This window comes from Lithobates pipiens, unplaced genomic scaffold (assembly GCF_037356315.1).
Source record: "Lithobates pipiens isolate NorthernLeopardFrog02 unplaced genomic scaffold, aLitPip1_a1.2 Scaffold_16, whole genome shotgun sequence".
Taxonomy (NCBI): Eukaryota; Metazoa; Chordata; class Amphibia; order Anura; family Ranidae; genus Lithobates; species Lithobates pipiens.
The window spans coordinates 107,522,656-107,536,890 of NW_027507748.1; the positions used below are offsets into that span (position 1 = coordinate 107,522,656).

General features: G+C 44.1%; 1 protein-coding gene and 1 pseudogene across 1 annotated transcript in view; one reads left to right on the plus strand and one right to left on the minus strand.

Annotated features, from left to right (window-relative positions):
- Positions 1–1,199: 1,199 nt before the first annotated feature.
- LOC143986326 (U2 spliceosomal RNA) lies at positions 1,200–1,303 on the plus strand (annotated as a pseudogene).
- Positions 1,304–1,379: 76 nt separating this feature from the next.
- VEGFD (vascular endothelial growth factor D) overlaps positions 1,380–14,235 on the minus strand; it is a 91,251-nt gene continuing 78,395 nt past the window's right edge. The window contains 4 exon segments of the mRNA XM_077480233.1: positions 1,380–1,486; positions 1,488–1,583; positions 4,623–4,797; positions 7,408–7,511. Of these exon segments, the coding sequence (XP_077336359.1) occupies positions 1,462–1,486; positions 1,488–1,583; positions 4,623–4,797; positions 7,408–7,511 (400 nt within the window). The 3' untranslated portion in view covers positions 1,380–1,461.

Sequence of the window (14,235 nt, forward strand, 5' to 3'; positions counted from 1 at the left end):
TGCCCGCATAGTGCCGGTAAAGCAACGATTTTCAGTGTGAAAGTGTCCTTAGTGAAATCAACAACCTGGCAGTCTCGTCAGCAGAGCTGTGTAGGGGCTCATGCACACTGCATCTTAAAGAAGCTCTCCTTTTTTTCTGCATGGAAACTCTATGTTAGCTAATGTATCCATGCACACTATGGCTTTTTTCAGGAGTTTACAGGCATATGGTCTTATAGGCAGGAACCCCAACCAAACTCACATTTTTGAGAGGAGCTTTCGAGCAGAAAAGACGCCTATGTGCCCATAAACGTGTGAAAAAGCATGAAAAAGCACAAAAAAAAGCTTGAAAACACACATTAAAAAAAGGAAATATTAGCTGAGGGGAGGGTTTGTGAAAAAAAAAAAAAAAGCTCAAAGAAGCTCAATATGAAAGCGTAAAAGAGCACAAAAAAACATAAGTTTTTTCAAGCTTTCAAAGCAGCTTTTTATCTGCAGTGTACATCAGCCATAAGGGCTGATGCACACTGCAGCTCAAAAAAAAAAAAAGCTGCCTTTACGGGTATTTAACCTTTTATTTCTTTGTCTAAAAGCATGAAGAAGCTTGTGCTTTTATGTGCTCCTTTGGACGTTTTTATTGCACTTAATTGATCTTTTTTGAGCATAAGCATTTTTTCCACAAACCCTCCCCACAGCTAATTTTTACCTTCTTTTTTATTTTGTGTGTGTGTTTTTGCACTTTTGTGCATTTTTTTGTGCTTTTTTGCGCATTTTTTTGGCACTTCAGTGTCTTTTCTGCTCAAAAGCTCCTCTCAAAAACGCGAGGTTGGTGGGGGGTTTTTTTTTTGCCTGGAGAGCATATCCCTGTAAACTCCTGATAAAGCCATAGTGTGCATGGACACATTGGCTAACATGGAGGTGAGTTTCCAGGTGGAAATAAATGAGAGCGCAAAAAAAGCCTGTAGGAGCCTGTAGTAATAAAACTTTTTTGTTTTTGCAATATTTTTTAATATAAAAGTAAGAGGGCAACATAAAAGTTGTGCAAAATATGACACTTGGACACTTTGATAAACAAACGCATCAATATCTGGTTTGATGGATGGATAGTAATTCTCAATGAATTCTCAAGGTGCTCAGCAGATATTTTGTGTTGGCCATTCATAACCGTCTTGGGCCACATGAGTCCCGTGGGCTGCAGGGTGGACATCCCTGCACTAGACATCGTTTCTCTGCCTTTTGGCTAAGATCAAGTGTAGTATCTGTTCTTATCAGTTACCAGGAGGTGGCCACAATTTTTATTCTTTTAATATAAATAGGACTCTCAAGTGTCTTCTGAAATAATTGAACTAGACATAGCAAGATAACCAAATATACATTTACCACACAGCAAAGAACAACAATTGTTTACATAAATGTGCTCTTTAATTGTAAAATATAAAAAAGATTTTTTTTTGTTAACATTTAAAAGCCCGGGAATCCTGATTATGGCTTTTCTCTGTTATGATATGAAATAGGTCCTCCTCTGACATGCATTCAAATGCTTTGAACACACTCTCCTACCACCTGGACACACTTTGGGTTGAAATGGACAGTCATCCTTACAGCTGAAATAGAGAATATATAATTAATAATTAGTAATAATACAGTCACATAAACATTCAGAGGAAGTGAAGTGTATCTAGAAAAAGAAATACAACAATAAATACCCCTACCTCTCTGAGATTAGAGAGAGGGATGCCTTTCAACACAAGGTATTATGGTAAAAGACACAACCTGGCAATCTATGTATATACCCATGTCCTTATTTTTAAGTGTATGTTCAAGAAGAATTTCATAAAAATTCCCCTATGCAATTCCATATCCAGCGAATAGTAGATACTGTTACCTCTCCATCCTGCTGTTTGCAGACAAATTAAATGTCATTATATTGCGCCCCCTAGCGTCTGCTCTGGGCCGTTTAGACTGGACATGTGTGCTGTGCATCCTCTCCTTACTCCAGCTAAGCTTAGTACATTAGCAGCGGCTCCAGGACGTTCAAATTCAGCTAGAGAAGGAGACAGTGCGCAGTGTTGAAATGCCTGGATCAGCCACTACTAAGGTTAGCAGGAGCCAGGAGAGAACACACAGCACACATGTGCAGCTTCTGTTCAAGAACAACTCGGTTCACGAATAGAAGAGTTTACAAAAAGTTGCTGCGGTTCATGAACTCCGCTTCGATTCACAAACACGAGCCGCGGACATCTTCCCTGCTCTGACACGTTCATATTGAGGAAAGTAGTGAACCTGTCCACTCAGATAGGGGTTTCTGCCCCCTGACTACCATGAGGATGGGTTCTCTTGAGCATGGAAAAACAGTTCATATGAATTCTACAACTTTATCATGCCCTCCAATCATCTTTTCCTGCATGCACAGTGCTGTTTTCTGGCCCCTAGCTTAGTCATTTAAATTGGGGTTTAGGATTGTTTCAAACAAGGATTAAAGAGGAGCTATTTTTTTTTTCTTTTTAGATGTACACATGAATAATATATGTATAAAATCCTTTTTTGTACATACATTTCATAATTTTACTGTATATATAAACAAAACAAAGTTCAGAACGGATTAACCTGATTAACATTGAACCCTATGGGAAGATTTGCCTTGGTTCACAACCAATTTGGTTCACGACCAGAGTCATTTCACAAATTAAGTTTGCAAACCGAGGTATCGCTGTAGATATAAACCTTAATCAGTTACATTTGCTAATGCACTGTGCACTACCCATTTTCCGATCTTCAGAGTAATCTGAATCATCATTGCTGTATCCTGTTCTCTGCCTGCCTTCCTTCCTTTGTGCAAACTTCCTGGTGTTCCTGCTAGTCCCTCTGCTTTCCTATTTTAAACTGACTACGCTAGTCATGGAAGCATATCCTTCCTAGCAGTGGCCAGTTTTGTTCTTTGCATTCTACATGGGAGCTCAGCCTCCCTGTACTCCAGTGGTCAGACAGTGCTAACATGTCCCTCTGTGCAGAAAATCACTGGAAAGATCAGTGTACTGCTATATCCCTGCCTCCTGCAGACACTATCCTGCTGTCTCCAGCCCAAGCTTTTTAATTCCCTTATACAGCTAAGAACAGAGGTCATGTGATCACTTTGAAAAAAAAAGGAAAAACAAAGGAATTTATCATATATATATATATATATATATATATATATATATATATATATATATATATATATATATATATATATATATATACAGGGCCGTCACTACCACTAAGCAAACTAGGCAGCCACCTAGGGCGCAACCACGGTTTACCTACTCCACTGGGAGAAGGGGTCAACTGGAGCTTGTCAGTGCCTCATCCTCTACCCTGCTGTGTGACCAGTGGCATAGCAAGGGGGGGGCTACTCCCCTGGATGCAAAATTTAAAAGGGGCAATTCCGAGTGTGGGCCATTTAGCGCAGGGCAAATAGCCCCTTGTTATCCCCAAGTGTTAGGTTCTATGGCGGCAGCAATTAGCAGCGTTCTTGGGGTAAGGGCGCTTGGGCATCCATTCATCGCCAGATGGTGGGGATCAGTGAGAGAGCTTCAATGTCTGCCCCTTGATCTCGCCCCCCTGAACCCACCCCCAAAAAGGCGAGAAGCAGCGGGCGTAGCGTATGGACTACCCCAACTTTCCCTGCGCTCTAACGCGAGGCCGAAGTACAGGCTGACTGGGGGGGGGGGGGCACAGAGAATGGGCAGGAGGCACAGACTGCTGTGGGAGCCGCTGGAAGGATAAAAGCAGATCAAGAAGGAGACAGACTGGCATCATGGAAGGTACTTTCATCATACCCAGATCTGCAGACAGGGACTGGGACAGAGGAGGGACTGCAAATAAGGACAGGGCAAGGGGTCTCTCTCATCTCCTCTCTCACTCCCCCCTCTATCTCAGCCCTCCTCTCAACCCCCCCATGTCTCTAAGCCCTCCCTCGCTCTTTTCAGCCGTCCTCCCTCTCTCAGCTCCCCACTCTCAGCCCCCACTCTCTCAGCCCCCCCTCTCAGCCACCTCTCTCTCAGCCCCCCTCTCTCACAGCCCCCCTCTCTCTCAGCCCCCCTCTCTCTCAGCCCCCCCTCTCTCAGCCACCTCTTTCTCAACCACCTCTCTCTCAACCACCTCTCTCTCAGCCACCCCTCTCTCAGCCCTCCCTCTCTCAGCCACTCCTCTCTCAGCCCTCCCTCTCTCAGCCCTCCCTCTCTCTCAGCACCCTCTCTCTCAGTCCCCTCTCTCTCAGCCCTCCCTGCCTCAGCTGCCTCTCTTAGCCGCCCCTCTCTCTTAGCTCTCCCTCGCTCAGCCCCTCTCTATCTCTCTCAGCCCCTCTATCCAATGCCCCTCTCACCCTCACTGTCTCTCTCGGCCCCCTTTTTTTATCTCATGCCTCCTCTCTCTCTAGCCCCCCTCTCTAACCCCCACTATCTCTCTCACCCCCCCCCCCCCCTCTCATCCTTATGATAATCAACATTGTCCCAGAACAGCCCAATGATAATCTATCTTTGTAGAACAATGAAAATTTATCTCTGCTGTGGGGTAACATCGATATTCTGTAACAATTCTTCCCTTGGATAAATGAGACCTAGTGTAATTTAGCTAATAATAAAAACGTATGAAGTTTTCCTCACCTGCAGGTGTCAGGGTGAAATATCTTATTCTTCTCACAGCAGGACTCCAAGTTCTCACTACATTCATTGCAGGTGCAGTTCTCTTTGTTAAGGACGTGGTTCCTCGGACATTTTAGCTTGCAGACACATTCACAACTGTCTTCAAACTCCATATGTGCGCCACACAAGGCTAGCTCTGTGCCAAAACAATACACAATGGTGGGAATGTTGACAAATGAAATAATGAATAAAGTTATAAACTTGCTTCAAACTTGCTTCAAAAAAAGCAAGCTTTTTCGAAATGGAATGTATAGCTAACTGTCTGGCATCTCAGCAACTGAGACATGACATGAATTTGTCAAGTATTATTGGCCCATTTTGATCACTTTTGCCATCGAGCAAAAACACAATCACTGTCTTACATGGATTTTAACTACATTTTTATTACAACAGTTTTTAATATTAAATACAACATGTCACAAACATGGCCCTCCTAACCCTTCTGTATTAAACTCCATTGTAATTGTACTGGCTCCTATGATATTGTAAAGTGCTGCACAAACTATATAAATGCTGTATAATAATAATAATAATAATAATAACAACAACATAAATAATAACATTTAGCTCTTGGTATAACAAAAAAAAGAGGAGGGGTCTCATTAATCACACCAAAATAAACCACAACTGTACCTATCTCTACCCCAAGCTGCACCACACCTTTTTAAGGACAGTTTCATTTCACAAAGCTTTAACGCAAGGGTGAGGACCTTTATTTTAGCCACATGCCTGTCATTTTCAAACCTAACCGCACCTAATTTAAAATAACTGTCACGTTTTTGAAAATAAAGGTTCTTATTTTGTTGTGTTAGCTTTGTGAATTGAGCCTTGGTTTGTGTAACAAAAAGTAATTTTACTGGCTACTGAACTCCTTTGTGGTTTATCCACAAGATGGCAGTGTCATATGTGCTTTCTTCAGCTTGTGATTGACTTTGGATTGCAGCATTCTAGGAGATATAGTCTGGAGGATGATTGGCATCACGGCCAGCACTTGGAAATCACTACAATACCCAGTATTACCTGAGAGCTGGAGGGGTCTTATAAATAGAAAAGCCAAGGAAGGATTAGGACAGTTGTGGAGCGCACCAATCAGAGAGAGAGTGAGAGGAAGAAGTGCTGTGTTGTGTCTCACTGAGACAGAGAGAGCTGGTGAACTGCTGTATGCTGGACACTGTTGCATCCTGACCTGGGTGGCTGTACTGAACTAAGTTCGCTCCGCAGTAGGCTCCAGTGCCAGCCCTGGAACTCCAGTCTGTGACCCAGGCCACCGCTGCTCAGGCCCGCTGGGGAACCACGGAGGTGAACCTCCAAGGTGCTTAACATCTTGCCTGCCACAAATGACAGTCAATAACAAGAAGGGGAACCCCCTCCCTTAGTCCAACAAACTGCTACAGGAGAATCATGAGCGGGTCGCAGGCCCACAGTTAAGCTGAACGCTTGTTGATGTTGTCAGTCTCCATTTGCAAGAAGCTGCAGGCATAAACTCCCCATACACCATTGTGCTAATGGTTGAAATTGTTCTAGGCTAGGCCCAACTCAGCTAGCTTACTTGCTCTGCTCATCAAAGTGCTGTAGCTGTATGCACATTAACATCTAACATCTGTATCTGTGCACACCCTGTTGTCAGAATGCTGCAACAGTGGCTTCCTCCATCTAAGAATTCAAATGTATCTAAAGAGCCCCCTCCATTACTCAAACTAACTTCTGAGGTGAAATGCTGTACCACCCAGTCTATAGACATATTGTTATTTTTCTGCGTGCCAACATGTTCAAGGGTCCCAACTTAACCAATAGAAGATTCACCTTAAGGACTATAATCAGACAACTTTACCCTGAGGGCAGACCTTGCTTTAACTTGAAATTCTTATCTTCAGGCCTAGATCAGCAGAGAACCCAAATTAACCAGCGGCTCCTGCAGGGGTAGCGCTACACTTGCAATCAACAATTTAAAACTGCTTATTGGGAGTTGACTCCAAGAGACATCTCCAGTAAAAAATACATTATGGGAGATCCCCTAACACTAGATGTGATCCTCAAATTGAATATAAACATATTAGCTGCTTTTCTTCCATGACCCCTTTTCCATTAAGCTGTCATGACAAAGTATTCTACTATAAATAGCAAGTGGGTCAGACAACTTTTTCTCTCTGTAAATGGCTGCACTGTTCAGACACCCCAACAACCTTTTGACTGAACCTCCCACCCCTCCTGACTAGTTCTACTAATAAACAGGTTCCCTTTTCCATCCAAATTCATTAGCACTTTCAAGCCTGGACGCTTTCTCTTAGTAATGTAGTCATTTTACCCAGTTTGTCCTGTCTTCTAGCTCCATGGGGGCCTGGGTCCCCTCTGCATATACAGCATTGCTTCCAGACTGCAGCTCTCTTCTTCTTTCTATACCCGTATACACAATTCGTCAGTGCAGCTTTGAACAAGCAGTGCAACTAGTTGCAGTCAAATGCACTGCTGCAAGCACACTACACACCCACGTCCATAATTAATCTCAGGAGCAAACAATAAGGTAAAATAAATAAATAAATAAATAAATAAAAAGAGCAGCAGGACAACAGGACCGTAGGACCAAGCCAGGTAGTATAGAAGGGGGCCAACAGAAAAGGTTGTGGGTGGAGACTGTTCATGGAAGAAGAATACACCACAACCCTTGTATCAGGGTATGAAGGGAGAGATACTGTAGGCCCCTTGTCTTCCATCTCTATGTGTATTTGTACATGTAAAAGTTCAGTACCTTCCCTTCTTCGGTTAAGTGAAGACTCCTTTTCCAGTATGCACTCACACTGGCTGCTATCCCACTGCCAACCAGGAGGACAATGTCTGTTATCTTGAAGACACCTACAGAAAACAGTAAAATGACTTAATATTTGGGTATTTATCTTGTTTTACCATAGTTGTACCTGATAGGAGTTTGTGGGCCCCGAAATGAGCTGAACTATTATTATATAGAAAAACTGAGCACTTTGCGTCTATTTGGCCACATAAAATACATGTATTACAATTTCAAAGACTACAATCTCTGTAAATGAAATGTGTTTCTCAACCCTAGGCCTCAAGCTAAGGCAGAATTTGTATGTAGACAGCAAACCTCCGGCAACCCAATCAACGTCTCTGCTAGGACCACCGGTTTACAGGTTGCGCTTAGAAAAAAGTCCTTGTTTACTGTTCATAACCTACCTGTGACAATGTGTAAGGAACATTATATAAGATGACTTAACAGGTATGTCTACTTATGGGAAAAAACAAATGTGCCTAATAACCATAAGGGGAAAATCTCTTTACCTCTGCTTCCTATTGTCTCATGTATACTGTGCCTAACTCTGTTCATAATTTTTATGGTTGAATATATTTTTAATTTTAAATTGTACAAAAAAAGCAGAATCACAGCATGTATCAGGCGTAAAACGTAACAAATCAAAGGCAAACAGCAGTGAACAGAGTAACTCTAGGAACCCAAATACGAGGTTCCAGGGCAATTGACAGGTTTAGGATAATATGGCATAATCAGAAAAAAAAAAACATGAAAAATCTGCCTCTCATTTTTTTGACAACTGTGGGAACCAGCTTCAAATGTAGGTCATTGAGGAACCAGACACTTAAATCTTCTTTATAAGGGCTTTTCTTGCCCATTTGTATTAAAACAAATTTAAAGACATCAACATAGAAAGGAAGGAACACTGCTCACTGACTTACTGCATGAATATGTGAATGAGTTTGGCCTCAGCCAGTGCTGCTCCAGCCACGCCCTGTGGCATGTTTTTCCCCACTGACCAAGCCTCAGTGTGTGGGGCGAAACATGTCAGAGGGCATGGCTGAGGCTACACTCATTCCCATATTCATGCACAGGGTCGGCGAGCGGTGTTCCTTCCTTTCTCTGTTGAGGCCTCCCCACCCCTGAATGGTGCATAAGAGCCTGCTCCCTTCACTGCAACTGGCAAGAAGATCTTTGTCTCAGTTTGGAATGGCACTGCAAGTTATACCTGGATCACTAAAAGTTGAAGACATAATATGCTTTTCCCTTGCAGGGATTTTTCAGCCACAAAACAAATATATCCATCAGCCTCCTGGCTTACACGTACCGCTGTGCTGCTCTGGCCTCACACTTCAGGCCCTGCCTGTTTCACATGGGATTCAGTTTGTATAAGAGCAGTGTGAAACAGCAAGCTTTGACAAAGCATTTGCAGAGCTTTCAGACAGCTTTGTTAAATATTTAAAAGTACCATTCAGCTCTAGTTTGTAAATGTTGAACACAGATCCTAATGGGAGTGCTGATTGATGCTTTAAGGAAGCTGCTAGCACCTTCTGTAGACATTCAACAAGCTTCAAGAAGTGTTGAAGTCAGCTAACAACTTATTTAAAGCAGCAATCAACACTCCCATTAGGATTTGTGTTCAATATTTACAAACTAAAGCTTCAACAAAGCTTGCTGAAAGCTCTGCAAATGCTTTTGTCAAAGCTTGCTGTTTCACACTGCCAGGGCCGGACTGGCCTACTGGGATACCGGGACATTTCCCGGGAGGCTGCCTGCCCTGGGGCCACTTTGAGCTATGCCGTGGATGCAGCATAGCTCAAAGCAGAGTACCGCTGTGTCACGGACCTCAGTGTGAAAGGTTTAATTGTGCTGTGACAAAGGTCCCGCCCTCCTCCTAGACCAGCTCGTGTGATAGATGCAGTGTTCTGTCTATCACACAAGCTGGTCTAGGAGGAGGGTGGGACTTTTGTCACAGAGTGACTAAATCTTTCACATTGAGCTCTGTGACACAGCATGAGATGCGTTCTGTGCCTGTACGTAATCCACTGGCACTAATTGGTAGTGGCAATGATTGGCACGGTAAGACAGTAATGATGGATACTGTAAGGCTACATTGAATGACACAGTGAGGCGGAAATGATTGGCACAGTGAGACGGCAATAATTGGCATGGTAAGGGGGCAATGATGGGCACAGTTAGGCTGTAATGATTGGCACGGTGAATCTACATTGATTGGCGCGGTGAGGCGGCAATGATGGGCACAGCAAGGCTGCAATGATGGGCATGATGAGGCAGTAATGATGGCCATGGTCAGGCAGCAATGATTGGCACGGTGAGGCGGCAATGATGGGCACAGTAAGGCTGCAATGATGGGCATGGTGAGGCGGCAATGATGGGCACAGTAAGGCTGCAATGATGGGCATGGTGAAGCAGCAATGATAGGCATAGTAAGGCTGCAATGATGGGCACGTGATGCGGCAGTGATTGGCAGGGTGCAGAGGCAATGATGGGCATGGTGAGGCTACATTGATTGGCATGGTGAGGCAGCAGTGTTTGGCACGGTGCGGAGGCAATGCTGGGCACGGTGAGGCTACATTGATTGGCACTGTGAGACGGCAATTATTGGCATAGTAAAGTGGCAATGATGAGCACAGTGAGGCTGCATGGATGGGCACGGTGAGGCTGCATGGATGGGCACAGTGAGGCTGAATTGACAGGCACAGTGCAGCTGCATGGATGGGCACAGTGAGGCTTCATTGATGGGCACAGTGAGGCTATATTGATGGGCACAGTGAGGCTGCATTGATCTCTTGTACCATGTCCTCAGTCTCTGATCATCTCCTGTATCATGTCTGCATTCTCCTACCATCTTTAGTATCATGTTCTCAGTCTCTTATTATCTCCTGTACCATGCCCAAAGCCTCTGACTATCTCCTGTACTGTGCTTGCAGCCTCTAACCATCTCTTGTACCATGTCCGCAACCTCTGACACTCTCTTGTCTTATATCATGTCTGCAGTCTCTGAGGGAGTCTGGAGAGGAGTCAAGAATGGGGGTCATGGGAGAAGTCAGACATGTGTGGACTGTAGAGAGGAGACTATAGGATAAAACCACCTTTCTTCAGAAGGTGGTCTCTGGTCACCAGCAGGGCCGCTGTTAGAAATCATGGGGCCCCATACAGCCTACCTGATGGGGCCCCCTTGACCCCGCCCACAACCCACCCTGGCTCCGCCCACAACCCCGGCCCTCGTTCCGCCCCTGCCTCCATGCTGTCAGGAGGGGGGGGGGGGTGTCTGGAGGCAGGAGCTGGAACATGTAACATTTACAGCGCCCCACCAATCATAACTACATCTGAATGGGAGAGATGTCAGTGTTTTGACATCTGTGCCCATTCAGTTTGTGTCTTCATACACCACCGACTTGTGTCCATTTACATCAGGCTACCTCTGATCTGTCACATTTAGGCCTGGAAAAATAGAAAATGATATTCTTTTCCAAAAAATTTTTTTTCCCACCTGAATGGACACGGAGGAAGGTGGATCTAAATGCACACAAGTCAGTTCATACCTGTAAACCTACATGGAGCTTTCAATCAGGTCTGTATGAAAAAGGACCTAATTGCAAAGCTTGGGTGAAAGGTTATCAAAGGGGAGTGGTTTAGGGGTGGTAAAAATGCAGTTTGGCTGTGTGTTTTTACTGTCCCTTCCCCCCCATCACATGTGTAAAAGTAGAATCTCACTATGTGCTCATGGTCATTATCATTATGATGATCAGAGCACAGCAGGTTCTCTATGGCTCTGTCAGTGTAACATGACTGTGTGGTGCTGACTTTGTTATGGCTGTGCTGAGTTATAGTCTGTAACACACAGTACAGCCATATATCAGGCAAGTAGCACCCAACAGCCATGTTATACTGACAGAGCCATACAGCACCTGCACATTCTACAATAGTGTGACCTATCAGTGTGTGTGTCTGTGCAGGGGACTGCTTGCCTGTGCACCACTGTCAAGTGTCCAGATTACTCCTGCTGCTCTGTCTGTCTCAGCCGCCTCAGTGATAAGTCCCTCAAGCTGCAGCACTTACTGAATGAAGGAAGCCTTATAACAGTAATACCCATCCGCCGGAGAGGCATACAGTGAGCAGGAAGAACTTTAGTTTGTGCAGGTATACTGAGAGCAACATGCAGCACGATATTGTATCCCTGCACCCAAAAATGGAAAAAAAGTCCCTCTTCTGCTTTCACCTCCTGGGCCCCTCTGGTAACCTGATGGGGCCCAGGAAATGAATATATATTCCTTATATACCTTGGTAATCAAGTGGGTGTGGGTTAATATAGTTATTTAGCTTCTTTTTTTTTAGCTAGAAGTTAAAAGCTGCTCGGGCCCCCCCTGCTGGCTGGGCCCGGTACAACAGGGCTGGTTGTACTGGCCTATCAGCGGCCCTGGTCACCAGAGCCCCTCCCCCCACATTCCCAGAGTCCTAGTTGTCCCCCTTGATGATTCTTCCACTTTTAATACTTTTAACTGAAATTTTCTATTACATATATATATAAAGCCCTATGTGCCTTCATAGCTGTCGTATCTATATATAATACGCTCTTCAAATGTGCTTTAAAATGTTTGTTTTTCCTTTTTATGAAGAAGAAAATAATGACGCTATGTTGTTGGGCTGGTATAATAATGCTATGGGGCTGGTATGAAATTATTTCCAGGGCTGGTGTTTATTCCCAGTCTGGCCCTGCACACTGCTCTTATACAAGCTGAAGCCTATGTGAAACAGGCCTCTGTGTCCTGCAGACAGTCTTCTCACACAAGCTATGTGCATTCACCTACCCTGTTTCCCCTAAAATAAGACCTAGCGTGATTGTCGGTGTTGGCTGCAATATAAGCCCTACCATCCAAATAAGCCCTACTCTGTTTCCTCAAAAATAAGCCCTACCCTGAAAAGAAGACCTACAAGGACTTTAACTAGGGCTTATTTGGGGGGTAGGGCTTTTATTGCAGCTATCACCGACAATCACACTAGGTCTTATTTTAGGGGAAACAGGGTAGCAGCTCCATACTGCAAGGACTCCCACCTGTCTGCTACTGTAGGTGGTGCTCTCCTGACTCTTAAGCAGAGACCTCCTCTGTGGCTTCTGTGGACATCTTTAATAAAAGCTTTGCACACACGTGCACAATCAGTCTGCTGGTTTGCAAAACCTGGACCCAGCATTGCAGACTTTACCCCAAGTCTTTTATGAAGCATCAGGACTCCAAGTCCCAAATTGGATTTTACCAACTTCTGAGAAAACTTCTGAGTACCCTGGAGCCCCACAACCTGCCTAGATGAGAACCCTTTTAACACCACAGCATGACTTTATGCTATGACTTTTCCCTTCTCCCCATTCAGCTTGGGGTCAACAGACCCCACTTACAATCAAGCTCACTAACAGGCTGTGCAGATTCCAGGCCGAGTTGTTTAATTGGAGTTTACGGTGTCCTAATATATGCCCTCAGTTGAGCCATGTTCTAGCATGGGGGGGGGGTTCAGTCTTGTTTGTGCCTTTTAAAGTTGTTACCCCTTGCTGCAGCATAAAAAGCAGGTTTAAGTCTAAATGTTTTGTCGCAGACGGGCACATTTTGGTGAAATGAGTACAGCAGCACAGAGAAGCACGGATTATGAATGCAATGATATAAGGAGTGCTGGACATGACAGTGTGGATGAGGGACACAGAGGGTTAAGCTTTATGGGTGGAGCTGAGGAAAAAGGTTTGCAGGAAGCAAGTTCAGTGTAGGGGAGGGGTCATATAAAAGGGAGGGGTGTGGCTTTAGGGGATCATTCGGATCCCAGCGTGACACAGAGGAGGCAGTTTTTCCCGCCCTCCCGCCCTAATGTTATGTGTTTGTTTTGTTGTGTCGTTTGTTGCTGGTCTTTTCTTCTTTTGCAGGTTTCGTCGGTTGTCACGGCAGCTGAAGGTTTTCCTGTGTTGGCGGTGTGTTTTCTGGTGGTTTCTGCCGGTAGACAGGTACTCAGAAGGGATCTGAGGGTGTGGGGGGCTCATCTAACGATCGGCCCCTCTGGGTATTCCTGAACGTTGGAGGGAATACGGTTATGTTCACTGGCGGAAGTTGTCTCCGACCGGTCACAGGTGGAGGCCTTTGGGAAGTTGGTGAGGTGTACCGCAGTGATTTGGTATTGTCTTAAGTGGGGTCACCGTCAGAGATCACCAGAATGGGCAGTTAATGTTATTTAATGTGGTTTAATGGTAATAAAGTTATTTATATTTATATATCTATATATATTTAGATATTTTCATATTTACAAGTTATTGGAGTGAATTTTGAGTTATGTTTAATAAAGGCTGTTGTGGCCAGTTTACTCCAACCTATGGTGTGGTCTCGTTTCTAATAGGGGAAGGTATGGGTAAGGAATAATATAAGGGGAACATTCAGACTACACTAGTCATGTGTTCAGCATGACTTTCACATTCTCCCCAGCTTAGGGTCATCAGATCTCATTATCAGTATGTTCTTCTCAGCACAGATCTTCATTAAATGATGATGTGAGGGCTGCAAGGCAATTGTGCTAATTGTACAGATGCTGATCTCAAATAAATTAAACGTGTAACCCACTTTTTATTAAGTGTTTTTGCTTTCATTATTATTTATTGCTGCGGACTTACTAAAATAAAATTAAATAAAATGAGAATAAAAAATAAAACAATTTTGCGACCATTGACATTTTTCCCTACTTGGCCATGAAATGTGTCTCTCACAAATCTCAGCGTGTTGATTTTGTGTTATTTCCTTGATGAGCATTTTTTTTTCT